This window comes from Lodderomyces elongisporus, chromosome 1 (genome assembly GCF_030384665.1).
Source record: "Lodderomyces elongisporus chromosome 1, complete sequence".
Classification (NCBI taxonomy): Eukaryota; Fungi; Ascomycota; class Pichiomycetes; order Serinales; family Debaryomycetaceae; genus Lodderomyces; species Lodderomyces elongisporus.
This window is the reverse complement of record NC_083673.1, coordinates 3,528,974-3,552,068: the sequence shown is the minus strand read 5'-3', so window position 1 is coordinate 3,552,068 and position 23,095 is coordinate 3,528,974. Positions and strand designations below refer to the sequence as shown.

The 23,095-nt window shown below is 36.7% G+C and overlaps 5 protein-coding genes across 5 annotated transcripts; 3 read left to right on the top strand and 2 right to left on the bottom strand. All coding sequences in view use genetic code 12, as the record gives it.

Moving 5' to 3' along the window:
• Nucleotides 1-3,598: 3,598 nt before the first annotated feature.
• STP4 (tRNA splicing, uptake of branched-chain amino acids) lies at nt 3,599-4,381 on the top strand (the record flags this gene model as incomplete). Its single annotated transcript, XM_001528737.2, has 1 exon — nt 3,599-4,381. One exon carries the CDS (start codon nt 3,599-3,601, stop codon nt 4,379-4,381), a length of 783 nt encoding a protein of 260 aa, XP_001528787.2.
• Nucleotides 4,382-6,310: 1,929 nt separating this feature from the next.
• On the bottom strand, nt 6,311-7,225 carry PVL30_001277 (uncharacterized protein; the record flags this gene model as incomplete). Its single annotated transcript, XM_001528736.1, has 1 exon — nt 6,311-7,225. The coding sequence occupies one exon, from the start codon at nt 7,223-7,225 to the stop codon at nt 6,311-6,313; it is 915 nt and encodes a 304-aa protein (XP_001528786.2).
• A 639-nt stretch (nt 7,226-7,864) lies between these two features.
• Nucleotides 7,865-8,529, top strand: PVL30_001276 (uncharacterized protein; the record flags this gene model as incomplete). Its single annotated transcript, XM_061119213.1, has 2 exons — nt 7,865-7,873; nt 7,960-8,529. The coding sequence occupies 2 exons, from the start codon at nt 7,865-7,867 to the stop codon at nt 8,527-8,529; spliced, it is 579 nt and encodes a 192-aa protein (XP_060975196.1).
• A 205-nt stretch (nt 8,530-8,734) lies between these two features.
• TOM1 (E3 ubiquitin-protein ligase tom1) lies at nt 8,735-19,024 on the bottom strand (the record flags this gene model as incomplete). Its single annotated transcript, XM_001528734.1, has 1 exon — nt 8,735-19,024. One exon carries the CDS (start codon nt 19,022-19,024, stop codon nt 8,735-8,737), a length of 10,290 nt encoding a protein of 3,429 aa, XP_001528784.2.
• A 744-nt stretch (nt 19,025-19,768) lies between these two features.
• prp3 (U4/U5/U6 small nuclear ribonucleoprotein prp3) lies at nt 19,769-21,151 on the top strand (the record flags this gene model as incomplete). The annotated part of the gene is made up of 1 exon (XM_001528733.1): nt 19,769-21,151. One exon carries the CDS (start codon nt 19,769-19,771, stop codon nt 21,149-21,151), a length of 1,383 nt encoding a protein of 460 aa, XP_001528783.2.
• Nucleotides 21,152-23,095: the final 1,944 nt, after the last annotated feature.

The window sequence follows — 23,095 nt, the reverse complement described above, 5'->3', positions numbered from 1 at the left end:
TTGTGCACAAACTGTTCTTGTGATACTTTTGTAAAGGATTTGTCATCATTAGTATTTATGTATTTATGTACATATGTATTTATGAAGTAGAAAATGTCTCGGAAAAGACATTGCATACCCAAACTAAAGATAAATTAGTCAAGCCTCATCACGACATTTCTTATCCGTCCATATATATATATATATAAAGATCGGACATACATACGGATGGTAGCATCTGTTTCCGAACTAATAATATATTTGTTTACACTGCCGTACGGGTCAAGGAGAATAAAAGAGAGAGAGAGAGACATTTTTAGTGTAGTGTATATACAATCTAGATGTTCGGAGTTAAGACTGTCAAAACAGACAATGTCAAAAGTACAGTACACAGTTGACCACCATACTAACTCCTTCTTCTTTTTTTGTACTCCAATTTTTTTATTTTTCCATCCGAATCCGAGACTATTCTTTATTCTTTTTTTTGTTGTTCCAACGTTCCTTTTGCCAGGGAATGAAAAGATGTTTATTCAAATTAGCAAAAGAAAAGAAAAAGAAGAGGGGAACCAAAAATAGAAAGAGTGAACGGCAAAGGATCAGTGCATCAAGGAATGGATGACTAGTGAAGTGCTCAGTTATACTAGTTTGTCTACTCCTATTATCTCTCAAAGCCATCATCTATACATTGGATGACATGATTTCTCTTCTTTTTTTTTATAAATTTGAAGAAAAATTGCGAGGGAATAGGAGACGAGCTAGTGGTGGTATAATATACTGTATTTCTTTTTTTTTTTTTTTGTTTTTCGTCGGAAGAGCAGGGAAGACACGGCAACAAAACCACTGTTGAGACACTCCAGAACAAAAAAGAAAAAAACTAAAACCAAAACCAAATACAAGAAACGTGACTTGGATTCAACTGGCATCATCGTTCTTTTCTTTCTTTTTTCTTTCTTTTATTGGAGGGAGGGGGAATTTGTACAAGGTCCAACAGAATGAGAGAGAGAGAGAGAGACATGTGGTTAGGACAAAAGCTGGCTTTTAACTACAAACAATGGTATAGAAGAAATATACCTATATATTAAAGAAAGAACAAAAAAACAACTAATAAACAAAAACAATGCCGAAATTTCAAATATACATATATATTTCTTTCTCTCTATAGAATAGGTTCTGTCCGATGGAGTATTACGAAATCAGCAGTGCAAAAAAAAGAAAAAGGATGAGTTCTAAAAAATATAAAATTAACCAACCGATGAATGGAATAGAGAATAAAAATTTTTATTAATAGAATTTGGGTGTAAGAGAGAGGGAGGATACTTGTAATATACAATTTTCAACATTACTAAGCGTATAATAGTATTAGTAGTGGTTGGTTGATTGGTTGGTGGGGGAGAAGGTAGAACTGAGAAGGAAAATGCCAAAGTAGAATAAATGCACTCAAAGTCAAAATCAAATAAAAAATAAAATAAACTCAAAGAGCAAAGAAACAATTAGCCGTAGCCGTGTGATCCGTCCGAGATCCCACTCCTTTTATTTTTTTATTTTTTATTTTATTTTTTATTTGAAATCTGCGGACGCGGACAGAAATAAGAACAACAACAACTTTTAAAAATGAAGAGGAAAAAAAAAGGGCTTTTCTCAGTAAAAAAAAAAAAGTGAAAGTTAATTTTAAGCAATCCGTCTTCCCCTTCTTCTTCTTCTTCCTCATTTTAAATAAAATAAAAATAAAAATAAAAATAAAATAAAATAAAATTAAAAATAAAAATAAAACATAACCGTAGCCGTCGGCGCTAAGCTTACACTGTCAACGAACATCTTTTGTATTATCTTCTTCTTGTTTTTTTTATTCTTTCTTTTCTTTTTTCTTTTCCGCCCGAACTTTCATTGCCTGTTCTTTTACCAAGATCTCCATAACCACTCTTGTATCCCTTCTCCACAGTTCCCTTTCCTTTCCAGTACTTAGTCTCTAAGGTTATCCATTGATCATTCATAAATCACCTTCTTTTTTTCTGTTTTGTTTTGTTTTGTTTTGGACTTTTTTACAACCTTCAAGGGTGAATATAGATAATTGATAGCAAATAAAGCAAAAGATACTAGAAGAAAAGAAAAGAAAAGAAGAGGGCAAAAAAATACAAAAATCCCGCGTTCCAGCTTAGAAAAAGAAAACATAAACATAAATATAAACATAAATATAAATGTACATATTGTTTACTAAAACCGCGATAGATGCAAATTATTGTCAACATTTCGGTAATAGATTTTATGGTACTGGAAATGGTGTTAATAGTAGGGGTTTTTAAATGTTCTCTCTCAACTTCATCATTCCAAGTGTTGCCAAAAGATACAATTGTGACTAGAAGGAAGTGAAAGGTTTCATTAACTAAAAGTGAATGAAGAAGAAGAAGAAGAAGAAGAAAATTAGGGAAAGAAAAAGAGGCTAGAACTTTTTTTTCTTGTCCTTATCCTTATCCATGTCCAATGCACTGCTACGGCTGAGTACCCGAAACCTTTTGTTTTTTTCTTCTCTTCCCTTCTCTTCTCTTCTCTTCTATTGCTTTGTTTTGTTTTGTTTCCTTTAATTAGTTTTTTTTTCTTGATTGCTCTACTTTTGATTAACTTCCTGTACTTAGTATTAGTCTGAAGTAGCTATATAGAAGTTGCGATTGGATTCCATCACCCAACAGCCAATATAGCTTGCTTTCAATTCCAATATTCCCTTCCGATTTTCCAATCTCATTTTCTTTTCATTTTCTTTTTTCTAATACTATTATGATGCTGGAAATGTACGGATTTAAGAATTGATTTGACAAGGAGAGACATTTTATCTGCTTTTATTTTTTTGTGATCCTCAATTCCCATCGGCTATTAAAAAAATAAAATAAAAATAAAATAAAATTAAAAAATAAAAAATATAAAATATAAAATAAATCATATTTGTAATATAACAGACATTACGTAATGCACTCTCTTTCTTTTTTTTTCTTTCTCTGTTTTTTTTACTAAGACAATTTCCCCTATTTTTTCATTTTTTCATTTTTCTTTGCTTACGTTATAATCGCTCATTCATTTGACTGTTGCATAGTACCAGCACCAACGTCTGTATATATATATATATATACCTCTACACCTCCTCCTCTATATATATACGTATCGTTTTGCAACTTATTTTCAAAGGCGAATTCTCAACCTGTTTATTTCTTTTTTTATTTTCTATTTTTACTATATTCAATAGAAATATATAACACCAGTCGATACCTTGTTTCTTTCTTGACACCTTTCCCCTTTTCTCCTCCTCCCTGAATATACATGAACCTGTGAGAAAACAACACAAATGATATCTTTATCACACTACTCCTTAAACTTAAACCACAACCAAAACCAAATACAACAGCGCCAACACTCTCCTATTAGCCCCATAACCTCACCAAAACCAGCAGTGGTTCTGTTTAACGAAATGCAACACACATCATCAGTCACCTTACCTTCAATCCACTCATTGAACATCCCTGCTTTCCCAAGCATTGAAAATGACTACACTAGACCCACATCGACAACATCCTCAACTTGTTCTACAAGCGACAGACTATCACAATCATATACCCACATTGCACCACAACCAATGCAACCATCTTTCTCAACACCATCCCCATCACAATTTCAAGTGCAACAGCAACAGCAGCAACAACAGCAACCACCACTACAACAACAACAGCAACAGCAACAGCAACCACCTGTGCCACCACAGATGAGTATATCTCCAACACCATCACAGCAACTGCAACAGCAATACCACCACAACAATAACAACAACAACCACTATAGCCAATCACACGACCACTACCATAGCCACGATGAAGAACATCACCCCCGAGCAGAAGAAGCAGGAGAAGAAGAAGAAGTAGGTCTTCCCTCGCCATCTTTATCACCAGACTCGAAAAGATGGAAACCAAGGAAAAAGAGACAATGTCCAGAATGCCACCTTTACTTTTCAAATCTCGCCACCCACAAATCAACACACTTGAAACCAACCAATCGTCCACACATTTGTGAATTTTGCCAGCGCGGCTTTGCCAGACCCAACGACTTGTTCCGTCACACCAAATGCCACTGGAAAGAAATGGGGTCAGACAAGGGCCAATTCAAATGCCCATTCAAGACCATGGGCATAGACGCAGACTCACCCAACCAGCAATGTTGTCACAATACTGGTATATTTTCCAGATGTGATACATTTAAGAACCATTTGAAAGCTATACACTTTCAATACCCCAATGGCACAAAGAAGGAGCAGAGAGCAAAGGTTCACGGTAAATGCCGATTATGCCAAATGGAGTTTGCAAATGTCGATGACTGGATGAAGAACCACATTGACACTAAATCATGCACCATGATGAACCATTAATTCATAAGAAGAAGGAAAGAAGAAGAAGAAGAAGAAAACACATGTCACAACAATAAGAGTGATGATGATTATGATTATGATGATGATTATGATTTAGATGATGAAGCTACGAGAAATTTGAATGAGTTATTAAATGATTAAAACGAGAAACTAAACTGAAAAAAAAAGGACACATTGGCAATTATGACAATTTGTTATCAAATGAGTAAGAATTTGAGATTACTAGAGTAAAACAAAATTTAAAAAAGAAAAGAAAAAAAACAAAAAACAGAAAATGAAAAAAGATAGAGAGAATATATATATATATATATATACATACACACATAGAGGGGATAGATTTATAGAGTTTATTAACAAGGTTTTTTTGTTCTTCTTTTCTGGTTCTCAATCCCATATTGGAATGGATTCCACCGTATAGTACTTTATTTCTATTTTTATTTTTACTTCTTTACATTTTTCTTTTGGTCTCCTTTTCCCTTGTGCCTTATTGCTTGTTTTTGCAAGAACACTTTTCAAACCAAGAATGCAACATACCCCTATTTTTATTTCTTTAACAATAAGTAGAATAATATTATAATAAGTGATATTATTTGATAAAGCCGCACTTATTATTATTATAATGAAAAAAATCATCAAGTTCACAGAGAAGATGGCGAATGAAGAATTAAAATAATTAAATAGATTCAATAAAGGTAATATTTTCAACAACGATTACACACCTTTGATAAATTTTCAGTCTATCACCAATACCTGCACGGCTGTGTATTTTTTGTAATATTTTATGTTTGTATGTATATATATATATATACATAAATACATTGTATATTATTCATTTTACTTCTATAGCAATGTCGTTGCCTACTCATCGGTTATAAAAAGAAAATCTTGACTAAATCTTGGTAATTGCTCTCTTCTTTGATCTATTGTCGGTCATAAATTCCAATTTCATTTTGTCTCCTCATCCTTCTATTATTATTATTATTATTATTATTATTAGTGTAAATATTAGTAATTTTTCTTTTCTTTTGTGCGTGTTTTTTTCTTTTTTTTTCTTTTGAAGAATAGGAGTCGGCGGGAAAAAAAAGAAAGAGACAATAGAGAGTATAGCCGTTTATAGCAAAGGACAAGATACTCTATATACACACGCATACTTACATATAACTGAAGCTACCACTTTTGCATGGCTATAGTAACAATAGCAATCATTCCGCCCCCTTTTCTCTTCTTTTCATTTTGTACAAGGATACTTATTGGTAGTTGAAAACATTAAGTAACATTAAGTAACATTAAGTAACATTGAGTAACATTGAGTAACATTGAGTAACATTGAGTAACATTGAGTAACATTGAGTAACATTGAGTAACATTGAGTAACACAGACACACACACACAAACGAACCTCCTTCCCCCCAACAAAAGATACAAGGCTTAACGCCAACTTTCCCCATTTTGTTGTAGTTATCGTTACTATTCACTGCAAAGGGGTGTAAATATTAAGAAAAGAATTGATTAAATTTTTATCATTTCATCACTTGATTGTTATGGGTGAAGTAAGTAAACCGTTACTTCACTAATGTCTTTTTTTAATGCTAATAGATTTACAATTAGTTTATAGCAGAATACCACATCTGGGATTTTTTAAGGTAATATTGATAGAGGAGTCCCTCTTTTTTCTAAATTCCTTTTTTTATTCCTTTTTTTTCTGTTTTAACTTGACCAAGTGTGATCAGATCGATATTAGTTTTCTATACTTCATTGAGCAGTGTTTCATTATATAAATATACTGGAACAAGCACGTCCACTGCAAGAATCATAAACCGATCATATACCTCATTTTTTTAAGTGTTTGGCTCTAAAAGAATACATTGTAATTTATTTTTTCTCAAAACCATCAATTTTATACTTTTATGTTTTTTTTTTTTTTTTTTTTTAATTCTGACTTCGTCGTCCTTTTGGGCTTTCTGAATGACTACCTGCATTACTTTGCTTCTTGGATTGGTTGGATTTTTCTCTTTTCACCTTGTTGATACGACGCCTCGTTTGCTTGAGATAAGCTTTATCAGTACTGGGGTAGTCTGGGTGGCGACGAAGTCGATACATCATATCTTCTATAGTAGGCACTGGCGACAACTTATCAGCTAACCACTCTTCATAAGCATCAGCATAGGTTTGCTCACATATATCACGAAATACGTTTCTGTTGCATGAAGCTATGTGAAAGCCATGACACTCTTTCTTATCTAGCTTGTTGATGAAACCTTGTAAGTCATCGTAATATAACTTATCGAGATACTTACTCTTCAGGTGAAAGTTAAGAAAATTCTTATTTGGGTCTGCAATAACCTTGTAGTACGCAATAAGCCTGCTTGTAAGTTTCCGTCCAATCGCCGGATCATTTGTCTTAGAAGTGAGTTTCCAGAGATTAGTCAAAGGTGTCTGATCAATTGAGTAATTGTTTTTGTCATATAGAATGTCCCAAACTTTGCCCAATAGTTCGTCAAGGAATTCCTTGTACTTATCGTCATCCCAATGGATGTAGGGAAACGTATTTATCCTCTCAAAAGGTTTTTCATTCTCGACTTTGATAAGTTGAGTTATTAGTCCCAAGTATTTGTTTTCCATCGTTTCTAATTGTACCTTCCATTGAAGTAAAGAGTAATGATCTTTTAAGTGGTAACTGGGCAAGTCCTTAAGCTTATTCAAGTGCTTCTCATATCTCTCCTTGATGTGCTCATTTATTGCTTCTCCTTGCCTCCCCCGAATTACTGCTTCTTGCAATTTTTGAATTAGAATTTTGAGAGATTCTTCAGATTGACTTTCTTCACTTATTTGTAAGGCAACCATTGAATAAATTCTGATATAGTGTCTATGATGATAGCGTCAAATGTGCTATGTATACTTGTATTTTGTTTGTTTCTTGATTCAGTTTTTAGCACACACACACACACACACACACAAACGAACGGAACTAATATCCATTATTTCGTTGTATTCAAATGCGAAAAAAAAGAAAGCAGAAAAAAAAAGAGAAAACAAATTTATCCGCAACAATTCCCTTTTTCATACACCTCTCAAAATGTCAATCTAATTTGAATTAATCCGGTTAGTCCTTTTTTTTTTTCCCTTCAAGTTTCGCTTCTCCTTCCTTTGCATTCTATACCCGGTGGGTTCTATACTTATCCAAAGAAGACCAATCCTTCCAATACCATTTTACCACAACTACCTTTCTTGCTATTTTTCCTTTTTCCTTTTTCTTTTTCATTTCCATTTTTCATTTTTCATTTTTCATTTTCATTTTTTATTTCTACAAAATCTAGATCATACACTTTCACATCAACACTTGATCACCATCACATAACTTTGTCCCTATTTCAATTTCATCTTTCAGATTTGACCCGCTTCCTGCTTGTATAATGATATCAACCACCATTTTACTTTTACTACTTTTCCTCATAATCTCACACAAGACAATTCCATTCGCCTATGTTGTCCGTTTCTACTACCAATGCATTCGTGGTTTAGGTCCATCTCTATTCATCCCAGCTACTGAAAACTATACTACGTATAACACATTCAAGTATGCTCAACCACTGTCTCTTTTCAAATCAGTAACACTTCATTCGCGTGTTTCGCCTTTGGAATTGGATATGTACCTCCACAAATCCAACTCAACATACTTTTTAGACTTGGACATTGCACGTACAAAGCTTCTCACCCGTATAGTACAGCCATTTTGGTGGTTTTGCTACGAAAATAAGATGGGCAAGTACGGAAAGGGACGCAAAAGAGAGGTTGGCAATTTTCCATATGTTCCGGTTGCAACAGTGCAATGTCAATTCAAAAAGGAATTAAAACCATTGCAAAAATTCGATATTAGCTCAAGAATCTTGGCATGGGATAAGAAATGGCTCTTTGTTTTGAGCGTATTCACAACTACAAACGGCAAGAGCAACAAAAAGGTTAACGCAATTGCATTGACAAAATACGTGTTTAAAAACGGAAGAACAACAATTCCACCTGAAGAGATATTGAAACATTGTAATCTTTTGGATGAAAAGAATGAAGCTGTCAATAAAGTCAACTTTGAATTGGTCAAGAATATGGTTGATACAGAGGACTTGGAAACCCTTGCTGCTGAAGCATTATAGAGTTCTAGATGTGATTGCAAATATTACTCTTTTCTCTTTTTCCCCTCCTTCTTTCATCTATTTATTTATTTGTTTATTTATTCATCTTTTTACTATTTATAGAATCAATAGAGTTTAATAGAGAAAATATCCTGAGTTTATTTAAATAACTTTAAAATTTTTAAACGACAATAATATACACTTTAATTAATAAAGCAACAATGACTTATGCTAAACCAAAACCTTCGTGTCCTTCAGTAATGGCCATCAACAATGCACCTCTTAAAGTCTCATAATTTTCATAGGCTGGCAAATCAATCTGGTTGAAGCACGTGTGCGATGAAGGCAACCTATCAGTAGAACCATAATCACGATGAATACTAAACTTACTTGTTCCACTAGCGCCACTCAATTCCTTGAAACCATTTAACGGAACTTTCGAGGTACCAGTGGCAAATTGCAATAATCTCGCTCTTTCTTCATTGTCAAACGACTTCACTGCTCTCCAAAACCATTGGATTTGTAATGACGATGGCGAGTAGTTACTATAAGTAGAATGCAATTGCCAATCATGAACATCAATATCAGGCAATCCCGAAATCAACAACTCCAATTCCTTCTCATCAAAAATTGCAACCAATTCCTTTGGAATAATCTCATGGAATCCTATAAGGAAATTCTCCATCTGTTCTTCAACTGAAGTTTGAAGCTTGTACTCAACAACTTTCTTGACATACTCATGCTTGTTTTCCTCTGTGACCGGTGTATCTCTTCCATTCTCAATCAAGTCAATCACCTTGTGTTCACCATAATCATCTGTCTCAACACTAAATGTCTCGGTAATAACATCAGTAATATCATTCTCCAACATCCAGAGCAATGACTTGTAATACTCAAGGTCCAAGGTCTCCATATCCTTTAATGATTGAGGTTGACCCAAAATCCTCTTATACACAGCTCTTGTGAAATGGCAATCAAGGAAACAATTATCGTAAATAGCTTTACCAATAATCCGGCCAATGAACTTGAAAAACGACAAATGTTCAGGATTGATGTACGACGTCCTGTTAGGGTGGAATGTATTGGAGTCCGAAACAACTGGAGTAAACAAGGCATAATCAGGATTAAACATCTGTCTGCTCAACACTTGGTACCATTCCCTAGTAACACCACCAGCATCAATACCCAATTCTCCCTTAAATGTGATTTCCAACTTGGAGTTCTTAAATTCATCCTTGTTCTTGAAGAACAATGACCTATAAGAATCCAAAAACACTTGCTCACGACGAACATCAACTGCCAACTTAGGCTGCTCTTCTTTGTTTTCATGCAACTTGCGGTCAAAGAAATTCTTCTTGTTATCAAACTCTAAAACTCTCGGATTCTTCACTAACATTCCAAACGGTCCACTCATCAAATTGGCATTAGCTCTCACCATAGAGTTTAAGATCTTTTTATGCTCATCCGTAAAGGAAAAGAACAACGATTCAATTGGCTCTTTGGTAAAATCAACCTTCTTCAACTCATACTTGGCAGCATTGCTTGTATTGTTGTTATTATTACCATTATTGACATTATTCGTTTGGCTTAAAGAAAGGTTTGCCACTTTACAATGTTTGCAAACAACCATAAGTGCTTCAATTAATGGCAACAATGCATTTGCAATATAGATCAAGCTTGGATTCTTCTCCAAAACACGCAAACATTCACTCAATGCATCCCAAAGTGTTCCCAAAGATAAACTTTTGTAAAGCTTGGTCAATTCTTCAATCTCGCCCTCCGGCTCTTGTGCTTGATTTTCCTTTTTATCATTTTTCTTCTCGTGCATGTAATCAAGAGCAGTTAATACCCTCAATAACTTGGCTTGATCAGAGGAATGAGCACTAAAGTTCATAAACGATTTCGCATTTGTTGCTTCTCCCTCAGCTAACTCTTTTGTCAACTTGTGCAAATCCACAATGATTTTGCCTCCATACTCGCTTGCCCGTTCTGACAATTCTTGAGTAAACAATTTTTGAGCGTTTGACAACACAGAAAGGTTTTGCATAGCGCTAATTGTTTGTCTAAATGTCGAATTTGAACACTCATTTGCTGTAAGTATCTTGACAATAAGCCCAAAGTTATCATCTGGAATAAAAGGGTATGGAAAGGGCGGAGTTTGGTCATTTGCGATATTCTTGAACCCATTCAATGGACGTGTGGATAATTGAAGGACTCTTGCCAAAATATCCGCAAAAGTTTGATCGTCTGCGAGTAATCTATTATTCAACAATTTAATGAGAAAATTGATTTGAAATTTCCCTTCTTTGCCAACCTTCTTGCTTTGCTTCTTTGACAAATATGGATTATCGTGCTCTGCCAATAAAAAGTACCTCAAATGACTATTGCGTTCAAGCAAATAATCAACAGACTCAATAAACTGAATGGCTACAGAGATAGGTGTGGTATTCTGTGGCAACTTCCATTTACCATCTCTATTGGAAGCGCGACTGCAAACTTGCGAAAACATCATTTGCATCAGCTTGTGAGAAGTGAAACCCTCACTCAAAACGCTAAGCATCATGTTGATGATGTCAACTCTGCTCTGCTTGTTATGGCAAATATAATGCAACGTTTGGAAAATTTGTTCTCTTTGAGGAATTGGCAAAGGCGAGAATATAAGACGCACAATAGATGCAATACCCGCCTTATCAACAAGTGGGGTAAAGTAAATCTTACTACTGTTCTTTGCTTTACTTGTACGATTTGTGCCCGCATTATTGGCTGCACTTGAACGGCGACGGCTACGACGATGATGATGACGACGACGGCTAGACTCATTTCCACCGTTCTCACCAACATTGTCTTCTCCGAGGTTGCTTTCATCCTCCTCATCCTCATCCTCTTCCTCGTCCACGTCCTGACCATCATCATCATCTTCTTCTTCATCTATTTCACCAAATCCATCCATTGCATCTTCAAACACATTTCGTGAACCACTACTCATTGATGCATATCGTCTAGCAAATGATTCCAGCTGGAGAATTTCCTCACGTACATTTCCTGGCAATGCATCCAAAAAGTCTGGATCAATTTCACGCGCATCCGAATTGCTTCTTGTTGCATTTGCTCGTCTTTCGCGAACATACAGCGCAAGCACTTCTTCCCTCATGTCTTCAGGAAGAGCCATTATGTAATCAGGATCGATATCGGTGCCGCTAATGTCCACATCTCTATCTCCAATTCGAACAAACACTGGATCACGCTGAGCAGTTGCTCCTTCTGCTTCCGTGTCTCCTGCATCACTTGCAGCATTCTCGCTTTGTTGTCTCCTCCTTGCAGCAGCTGCCTCAGCCTCTTCCTCAAGACGTTTTTGCTCTTCTTCAATTTGTTTACGTCTTTTTTCTTCCTGTTCCTTCTTTATTCTATCCAACTCTTCTTGCCTTTTTCTATATGCCTCAATACTTGGACCTTCAATTCTATTGACAATACCAGGAATGATTTTTTCAATCATGAGATCAATATTTGGTGGATCAAACATGGAAACAGCTTCAGACCAACGCTCCTTGGTTGATTTTATATGACATTTGAAAATATGGCCACCTTCACCATGGCCATGACCCATATGAAGCATGCTCTCGAAGAGAGTTCCAATGCTGGGAATGCCAACACGACCTTGGTTGTCATAATCAATCGTGCCTCTAAAACTGCTGTCTCGGAAAAGTCCATCCACGAGCATCGAAAATGCATTACCGGGGTTACCACTAAATTGAGTAAGATCAGCTTGATTAAATATTCTGCGCAATCCATGATCTGGGGTAACCATTCTAACTTCAAATCCACGACCTGTTCCTGTTCTTGTTCCTGTTCCTCCTAGTCCATCCCCTTCGTCCTCATCACCTTCAAAATCACTAGCATTGCCATCTGACTCATCGTCGACATCACGATCATCATCACCTTGAACCATACGTCTTCTCGAAGCACGAGGTGCTGAAGATGTTTGATCGTCACTGGCATCACCTTCGAGTTCCTCAATCCAACCCTCTAGCTCTTCTTCATCATAGCTGCTAGAATCATCATCTTCTTCTTCTTCATCATCATCATCAACAGCATCGGAATACTCGCCAGGGTGCACTCCATCCACATCAACGATTATATCGTCTTCATCAAAATCTCCTTCTTCGTCACTAGAATCGATATCCAATTCATCAATGATTTCAATATCATCAAGGCTACTACCTTCGGAGTCGTCGCCCGAATCATCATCATCATCGTCGTCGTCAGAAGCACGGCTTCTCATTTCAATATCAACACCTTCTCCCATGTCATCCTCTTCTTCCATATCGCCATGAGCATCATCATCATCATCATCATCATCGACTCCAGAATCTTCTGCTGAAAGGTCAGATAAGCTATCACCGTCAATATCATCTCCAGACATAACCACTTCTAAACCATCTTCATCATAATCATCTTCTTCACTTTCAACTTCCAAATCATACATTCCCAATGTAGAGTGACGAAACAAATCCGGAGTATCATCTCTTTCCTCCTCATTATCTTCATCATCTGGAACAATATCATCCTCGTCTCCTTCTCCATTTCCTTCTTCTGCAAAAGATTCTTGATAATCAATTTTATTCTTTCCCAATATGGTAATAGGTTTCAACGCAGATTTAACAACTTTTTCAATGTCAGGATAGTTTAGATCAAATTCAGCAATCAAACTCGTTAATGTAGTTGACATTTGCTTCTCAGAATAAACTCTAGTCATATAAAACAAGTCATGCTTTGTCGACTCTTTATCCAAAGCAGAAGCAAGTGACTCCCTATTTTTCGAAGAGATAAATGTTGTAGTCAAGTCCAACAAATCAAGCAATTTACCATACCTATCTCTTGCTAAAGCAGTCAGAGTCGATGTTTCTTTCAAAACTTTCAAAAGTAAATCCACAACAAACCTTCTAATCAAAGCCAAGTCGGGATCCTCTTTCTTCAGTTTCAATACTTCTTCATCATCAAGTAGCTGTGTTGACACCAAGGACATCAATGCAACTTTAGCAAGTGATGAAATTGCACGCTTCCGCTCAGCAACAGTTTCAGAAACATCTTCAAATGGCTGTGTTGGAATCAATTGATGCATAAAAAAATTCAACGAAGTAAATCTCAACTTTGTTTCTGCTTGTTTCTTTCTCGAATACGTCAAGAAATTAAATTTGGCTTGCTTGTAGGAAGCCAATAACTCAGCCAAGGTTTGCAAAAGGTAACATGCATAAGCAAAGTTTGGATTAGAATTTAAATCTGGCTTTTTCGCATCTTTGCTAGTAGTCTCCTGTTCATCATTCTTTGGATCGGAATAAACATCTTTCTTGGCAATATCCATTAATTCAAGCATGAGGAAATTCACTGCATATGCATTTATTGTTGACTTATCAACACCATCTTGGGAAGCAGCTCCTGAACGATGGTCAGGCTCTCCCGTTGCAGAAATCGTAGTTGTAGGTATTGAGTTTGCTGAAGCTGGAGCATCTGGAGCATCTGGAGCACCAGCTGCACCAGCTGTTGATGATATTGATGTTTTTAATTTAGGATCAGGCTTAGTCTTCGTTACCTTGATATCATGTGAAAGAGGCTGTGATCCACTAAATGCGTCAAGTATAATTTCCGTTTCCAATACATCGGTTAACGCCTTTGGGTCTCTAAACACAAGTTGGAAATTATCCTTCAACATCGCCCTTAAACTTTTTGTTTGTCTATAGCCCCTTGCAAAAACACCATCAACCTCATACTTCATGATTGAATGTATTACATCGCGAGTTTCAAAAGAGCCTCGGAAAATAAGAACCAAACTTGTTTTCAAAGATTCACGAACAAGTTTCTCAAGAGACTCGTCCCTGACCGATTTCAAAAGCGAGGCTATCAAAGGAAGACTAGCAATCTCAGTTGCATATGCATAATGTTTAGCATATATGGCCAATACTCGAGCAATAGTGTTGGCTGTTTTGCCATCCTTTACATCTTTTATTTGCGTAAGTGACTCAAGCATAGTATCCATAAGCTTTTCCTTCTCTCCAAAATAAGATAAAGTCTTGGGAATGATCGAAGCATGCTTTGTCTCCTCTGCATCTGGTACATCTTGGTACAACAAGATTTGCTCAAAAAGTGCCATTAAATACTGAGCATACTCTTCATTAACATTTTCTTGAGTAATGTGAATACGTTGGAAAAGATTTGTAAGCTCTTTTGGAAATGCCGCATTCGATACATTTGTTCGCAAAACTAACGCTATCAAACGAAGTAAAACGGCAAAGCGTTCACCACCAATCTTCTCAGGAAACTTGTTGGCTTCACACAAAATTTCAGAAAACACATTTTTCTTAGACAAAGTAGTGAAGAGATTGGCAATAGCTGGTGTAGCGCGAGGATATAAAGTGGCAATATCAAGCCATGTATGGGTAGACCATGACTTTTCTCTTTTCTCAAGAATCTTCAGAACCTTTGTAAATTCTTTGAGCTCGATACTAAAGTCGACATCAGCTGAAGCATATTCATCGGCAAATGCCTTCCACTGATCTTCCTTTATATCCAGAAAAATAGGACACGTCATGGGAATTCCTATACTCAAGTCTCGTACATTTTTGTGGTGGTCGAAATAATGATTTGCTTGCGACTCCGTCATTCCCAATGAGATCAAGTATGCAACTTGATCTTCTGGAGGAGACACTAAACGAGTATCTAATGGCACAAATTCAGCCCTATTCAGCTCTTTATCTCCCTTGAATACGTTTTGTGCAATATGAACCAATTGATCAATCAATGGCGAAGGCACGTTTTTGCAAGATTCGGAATCTTTGAATATTGCAGCATTTTCTCTAGAAACCAAGCTTGTCAACAACTCAAGAGCTTCACCACGAATTTGAATCAAAAACGATGATATAACCTCGGCGTCTATATTTGAAGAGTAACCGGTATGGAAATAACCTTTGACAAATGATATAGGTGCCACATCATCAGCATTGACGATCCTGGCATAAATCAAAAACATTTGGCTTGATGCATTCTTGACAATACTACCCGGAACAGACTTTATATATTTCAAATCCAACGTGGCCTTCACCTCTTCAACGTCCATGTTTAGTAAGCTATTCCACATGGAAATAGCCGCCTTGTTCAAACTTTCAAAAAACCCAAGCTGGAACAATGCAATAGCAAACGGAGTGTAAACAACATCCTTGCCTTTTTCCTTTTGGCTCAAAATGTACAAGATGATATTGGACAAGACTAGCAAATACATTTCATGGACAAATAATTTTGAGTCATGTTCATTTTCATTTTCATGTTGCTGTTGCTGTTGCTGCTGATGAAGGCCAGTATTAAACGCATCAGTTAAGCCTTGTGCAATTGACAACAAAATTTCAACTCCATCACGTCTCAGCTGGTCTATTGGGTGGTCATGACGCTTTGGTAAACATGCTCTCACAGTTGTGGCTAATACAAGGGAAATATATCCTTGCGAATAGTAGTTCAAAGTGCGAAGTTGGAGAACATTCTTGAACTTTGCATTTGTTCCCAAAGTGTTTGCCTCTTTTTTCGAAGGATCACTACTGTAGATCTGGAGCGGCGGACTATCTGCGGGAAAGTTTGATGTTAACTTAAGAACCTCATCTGGAGTTGTAGCTTGTAATATAGCTTCTTCGGTAATGCTGCGCAGCAAGAACTTGCACAAACTGCCACCTAAAAATGAATGAACTCCAAATATTTGCAAGATTTGTCTGATCCTATCAGAGTCAAGAGCCAAATTGATGTAAATCTCAGTCAACATAAACAATAGGATATTTATAGTGTTTAAATGTTGAATCAAAGAGTTAGCTTCGTCTTGACTAATGCTTGCAAAAAAGGATCCGTCGCCTTCATAGTTGATGTATTTTGAAACTATATCTGTTTTTAATTGATCTGCCAATTCATCTGTCATTTTATGAATAGAATACTCTGCATCCTCTTCATCAAGATACTTGAGTGTTACTAATAATGCGGTAAGACCATTGGACAAAAAGTAATCGTATGGTGCATTTTGTAGCGTCAAAAATTTGAGCCAAGCATCAAAAGGTATTTTCTTCACAGCATCTGCACCCCATTGACCACTATCTTGGAATAATCCGCTAAGAAAGAAGTAAACATTATCGAGCATAAAAGTATAAGCACCATTATCCCAACTGTGCACTTGACTTTCAGTACCATTCTTAGAATCATTGTTTTGGTCATCATTTGAACTATTTACTTCTTCGTTTCTAAAGTTCACCGAAATCGTCTCTGATTTACTTTCAAAGAACAAACCTTTTGCTTCCCCTTGTGGTGGCTGGTAGAGTTGCACGCCTTTCAATCGCTGATCGACATATTCAGGCATTTTTTCAATTAATTTCAATGTTTGGTCCAAAATAATTGGCTTCAATTGTGAGTAATGGCGACCCAATTCATCAATTGAGCATCCAACATTTGTAGCCATATCGGAATCAACCATTACCCTTGCCACTTTCAAGTCGAAAAAGTATTTGAAAAATACCTCAACGCTATTATTTTCAATAACTTTATCCAAGCCGGCTTTGTTCAATGAAATTGCACCAAGAACTTCCGCAAGAGACATGACCAACTGACTAGAAGGTAAGAATAAGGACCCATAATTGTTCAACAACGTATTGACAACCTGAGCCTCATTCAATATTGAAAAAGCTGTTGGCTCATTATGGATAATGTAAAAGACCGAGTCTACCGTGAAAGATAAGATTTGCGGTCCAAAAGTTAAAGGGTGAGTGAATATCTTGTTAAAACTGCCTAATATAGGCGAGTCAAAAAGATTACGAAGCCTATCACCGTGATCAGAGTTGAGTAGATCGGCAACAAGACGCATCAAGTTTTTGAGCAAATTGACGCTTCGTATTGGGATCGTAGTATATTGTGGTACTTCACCTAAAGACGAATCATAGTGTGGATTGGTTAAATGCAAATCTACTTGCTTTCCAACTGCATTAATGAGTTTCGTAAACCCATCATTCGCAATAAAAGTATCAATTGAATCTGGCGTTCCTGACATACACAAATATAGCAAGTAAACAGCAGCAGAACATGTCCATTGGTATTTTGAATCCAAATCCAAAAATGGAATCAAGTCTAGGAGCAACCCGCCTGAAGTTAAACGAGGCAACAAACTTTTGGTCTTGATCATATGGCTAAGCATGTTAAAAAAGGGCATGTGAATTTCTTCTTCGAAACCTTGCTGATTTGTCGATGCCAGTTCTCTAATATTTCTTAAACACTGAAACAATATTCCATGATTGACATTCCCGCCCATGCTCTGCAAAATATCTCTTCCCCATGCCCTCTTCATACTTATACACTCCAACGCCTTCATTGCCGCACCATAAACTGGCGCTGGTATTTGTTGCCTACTGTCCGGCAGTATGGCGTCGACCAAAAAGCTGAAAATATAGGGCTCGGCTTCGAGTAACTTGAACGAGGTGTTTTGGTTTGACATGGTACAGCAACAGTAACCAACGGCCAAGCATTTGATTTGAATAAGCTTCTCTCTCAATGCAAATGCCTCCTTGGATTGACTGTTCAAGGACTTGACATTTTCCGCCATCATCAGGAACTGGAACCAGGAACTTTTAGGTAAGGACTCACTTCCCTTGCTAAGAATTTGTTGCAAGCTCATCTTAGCAACCAGGCTTTCCGGAATGGCAAATGTTTGCAACCCTTCAACAAGAGTGCCATCCTCATCGCCGTTCTGCCCTGTTGCCGTCGATGCCCCTGGTCCTGTAGATCGTTTCTTTCGCAGGGGTTCATTGTCTTTTTTTCCAGATACTGCAGACTTGTAGTACTGGAAATAAATACCTTTCCATCTTTTTGGTAAAGGTTTTTCAGGATCTAAAGTATCGACAAAGTTATAGTGGTCTCCAACAATGCTTGTTTTACCATCCAGACTCTTGTTTCGCTCGTCCTCCGCACGTACTGGACAGTCTGGTGGTACTAATGGGGGGTAAGACTTGGCAAGTTCCAAGACTTTTTCCTTTACATTTTTCGGTGGTGAGAACCTAGAAGAGCCGGCATTGGCGTATCTCTCGCCAAAAATCACGGCAACTTCTAGAGCTTTTAATCTAACGTCTGATGTTGGGGTGTTGAGTAACGCGTAAATTCTTTCTGTACTTGAGTAAATCTGGTTGTCTGAGCAATTTTTCAAAAGTGTCTTTGTAAATGCCAAACACGCGCAGATCACTTTGGAATCCTTACTTGAAATCAACCTCAACTTGGGATAATCGCTTTCCAAACCGTACTCCGTAATGTATTTCTCCAATATCAGATCAATTCTATTGAGCACTGGCACCCAATGCAAGAGATCACCTCTTGCGCGGTTCCAATGCACATTTGCCATCAATTTGATGGGAAAATCCGAATCACTAGCGCTCTTTAGCTCGTCGAGGAGATGACGAACAGACTCGTCCATCTCCTCCATTCGACGAATATAATCTCTCTCTTTAATCTTCATGTTGCAGTGAAAAAATTAAATGGAAACTGTGTGTAGTCGAAAGTTTTAGTGGTGGTTGTAGTGGTGGTGGTGGTGGTAGCGAGTAGAATTGTGTGTTGCTAGTAAAATATGATGGAAGCGATCTTGAAAGGAGAGGGAGAAAGAGGGAAAGAGGAAGAGAGGAAGAGTGCACAAGAGAAATCTAGAGCAAGAGATTGTCAGAGAGCGAAGGAATTAGAGAATGCTTTTACTTTTGTGTGAGGGTCCTGGTTTGCTTTACTTTCGTTTTTTTTCTTCTTCTTCTTCTGTTCCGTTTTTCTTTTTTTGCAGATAGCAAAACGAAAAATAAAAATTTAGAGAGAGAAGAAAAAAAAAAAGCACAAGAAATAGTACAACAAACGAAAAACAGTTAACAAAGAAAACGACACATCATTTCGAGATGATGAGAAAGAAAACGTATGATTGATAGCATAGATAAATTTGATATTCTTTCTCTGCAATTGATTATATTACTTGGTGCTTATTTCAAATGTTGATGATTTTGTTGCAGTTTGGAGTTAGCAATTTGCAGTTTATTTGTCATTTTATTGACTAATCTTTATATGCTATACTTTATACTCATTCTTAGGGAGGATGAGCATGGTGGTATTGTGTAACTTCGTAACTTATTGCCATTTCTTATAACCTCTTCAAATACATAAATTCATCCAGTCACACATTCACATGTTCATTTAGTCAAATCACATTGACTGTACTAATCATCCAATGTCTAGCAAACGGTCACTGGAAAGCAAACATGATTCCGATTCTAACAAAAAACTCAAGGGCCATTCATTGGATCACTCCTATACCAACTTGCAAGATAATCCATATCTTCAACAAGAAAAGCCCAAATCCGGTAGAGGTTTAGATGTCGAATTGCATCCATTGCTCCGAAATTTCAACGATAACAATAACAGTAACAACAACAACAACAATAATAATAGCAGCAGCTATAATAGTTTAGTGAGCAGTAAAAATCCATTACGACTGCTGCAGAATAAATGGTTTGACCCAGCAGCTTATAACCCGTACGTCAGCAATTCAAGCTCACTACCTCTGCACAAGCCACGACCTTTGAGGTTTGTCCCGAAAGGAAAGTATGTGGCAAAAGCTGAAAAGCTTCGTGAAAAGCTCCAAGTTGAAGAGGAGGAAAGACAGATCCAGGATGAATTGTTAAAACAAGGATTATTACCTGACAAGGTTTTGAATGAGGAGTTGTACACACCGAAATATCCACCATTAATTGAATGGTGGGACCGATCCTACCTTCGAGATAACAACTACTCTAAGATCAACGATGAGAGTCGACTTTTACTAGAAAGTGAAGAGCAGCCCATAACTTATTATATACAGCATCCACCAATGTTGCAAGCAATTTGGGAGTCGAAAACGAGCGACCTCAACGACTTGAAACCGATGTTTCTTACTGCGAAGGAGCGCAAAAGAATGAGAAAGAATGATAGACAGATCAGACACAAAGAAAAGCAGGATCGTATCAAGCTTGGGTTGGATCCACCGCCTCCGCCCAAAGTCAAGCTTTCCAACTTGATGAATGTCTTGACTAATGAAGCAATACGGGACCCAACAGCAGTGGAGAAGAAAGTAAGACAACAGGTAGAGGAGCGACTACTGAAGCATTTGGCTGAAAACGAGGCAAGGAAACTTACAAAGGAAGAGAAGCATGCTAAGTTGTTTGCGAAACAGGAGAAAGATTTAGCACAAGGCTTGCATACAGCTGTGTTTAGAATCCTCAAACTAGATAACCCAAAGGATATGTTTAAGATAGACAAGAATGCGCAACAGGATAACTTATTTGGTATATGTTTGAAGAACCCAAAGTTCAATTTGGTAATTGTTGAAGGTGGAGAAAAAGCATTGAAACATTACAAGAAATTAGTGATGCACAGAATCAAATGGGATGAAAACGACCCCAATAACGAGTGTAGACTTCTTTGGGACGCCACAATCGAGGAGCTTCATTTTGGCAAATGGAGTATAATGCATTCGCGAGATGACGAAGAGGCACTAAAAGTGTTGAGAAAGTTTGGTTTAGAAAGCTATTGGACGTTAGCCCATACAGATGAGGAAAAAAATAAAAGCGAATAAAGACAAAAGAGAGATCTGCTTCCAAAACTTTTCATTGCAAGTTTTTTTTTTAGTAAAGCCATATGTAATACTATATGTACTATTTAAAAGCATTGTTTATTATAGCTAGTAGGTTCATTCATCTCTTATAATCTTGTGTGGTTCCAAAAAAAAACAATACAGGAGAAATCTATTTTGTAAGCCAATTAGATTTTTGGTAGTGCTACAAAGCAAAGTATGATGAGAAAACATATGCCTATGCTTATACTCAAGTTCAAACTCGCACTCAAACTCACACTCGCACAGAAAGGAAAGGAAAGGAAAAAAAAAGAATGGTAGAAAAAGCGCAATGTTCCAGCATTTTTTGACCGAAACCCCGACTTTCGCAGGCAATGGTGGGCTCTCTTGACCGGAAAAGAAAGGGGAAAAATTAAATAAAGAATAAAATCGAAATTTAACCAACGATATATCCAATCTCGATTGAATTAAGACACAGCCTACACTCAAACAATACACAATGGGAGCAGCTTACACAGTATTTGGAAAACAAGTGCCAGCACACATTGTATGTCAACCCAATTGAGGCGAACTAGACCTATTTACAGCGAGGAGTAGAGGGTGAATAACGCAAACATTATACAGAATGCGAATGGAAATATATTTGAAAGAACATAAAAGGATATATTTGGTACTAACATGAAACATTGCCATAGTTATCTATCCTCACTTTATCAACAGTTGTCGCAGGTGTGACCATTCCTCAATTGTTTAAAAAGGAAGAGAAGAATGTAGCTCCCAAGCCAGTTCCAGCTGCACCAAAGGAAGACGATTTCGATTTGGAGAAATTCATCAAGTATGTTCATCATAATATGAGATTATTATCTGATTAGTAACAAAATACTAACTATACTAGTGATTTAACCAAAGAGGAGAAAAAGTAAGGTGACCTTACTTAATAAATCCAATTGCAAATTCTTTTCCTTGTTTTTTTTATTTTGCTAGCTTTGTTCTTTATATCTTTTATTTTGATCCTTACATGTTGAGCTATAATGAGTTAGCTAGTTAAAATTGGTTGAGTTTGCAAAACTTACTTGGATTAGATATTGGTAAAATAGAGATTTTAATATATACAATATACGTATCATCGTTTAGAGGGAAAAACCAAAAAGAAAAAAAAAAAAGAGATTACATTTGTAGAAGAATTTTTCAAAAAAGACTATGCTTAAGAATCCGGTATTCTACATTAAATTGTTCTTACAATTTTCGTTTCTCACTACGACTTTTCACTACTACTACTACTTCCACTACCACTACTACTTCCACTACCACTACTACTTCTCACATTTAGTCTATCTCGATTAATACAGTTTCTTCCAGAATTATTGTCACGTGCCACATCTATATACCTATTTTTATCTTTGAGTAATCAGTTTTTCAAAAAATTTTTCTTCAATCTTTCAATATTGTTTTCCCCACGCTAATATCTACTTGGCGTTATCTTTATTTCAATTTACTAAACTTATCTAAAAACAAATACTTTTTGTTGTAGGTTATCTGTTATCAATAGGCAATTGAGGATAATTGCTGTGGAGAGAGGGGGGAGAGAGGAGGAAAGCTAGGTAACATCAACACGATTCATTACCGAATCGGATGACTAGTGTTGCGTGTAGAGGCTATATTCCTTAAAAGGTTCAAGAAGTACACCTTTTGGGAAAGATCGGTACCGATTAGTAATCATGTTCAGCGCCACTTGAAGATATAAACACAAGAAGTGAAAGCAAAGAATAGTCAATGGCACGTATAGAACAATGTACGAGCTAGTTAGTTAGTTAGTCAGTTAGTCAGTTAGTAAAACTGAATGGGAGCGTCAATTCTGTATAAAGTATGGGATCAAAGTATCAACAATCGTACAAAGACGTCTAGTAGCGTGTACCAAGCTCGATTGCAAAATGAAAACAAAAAAAA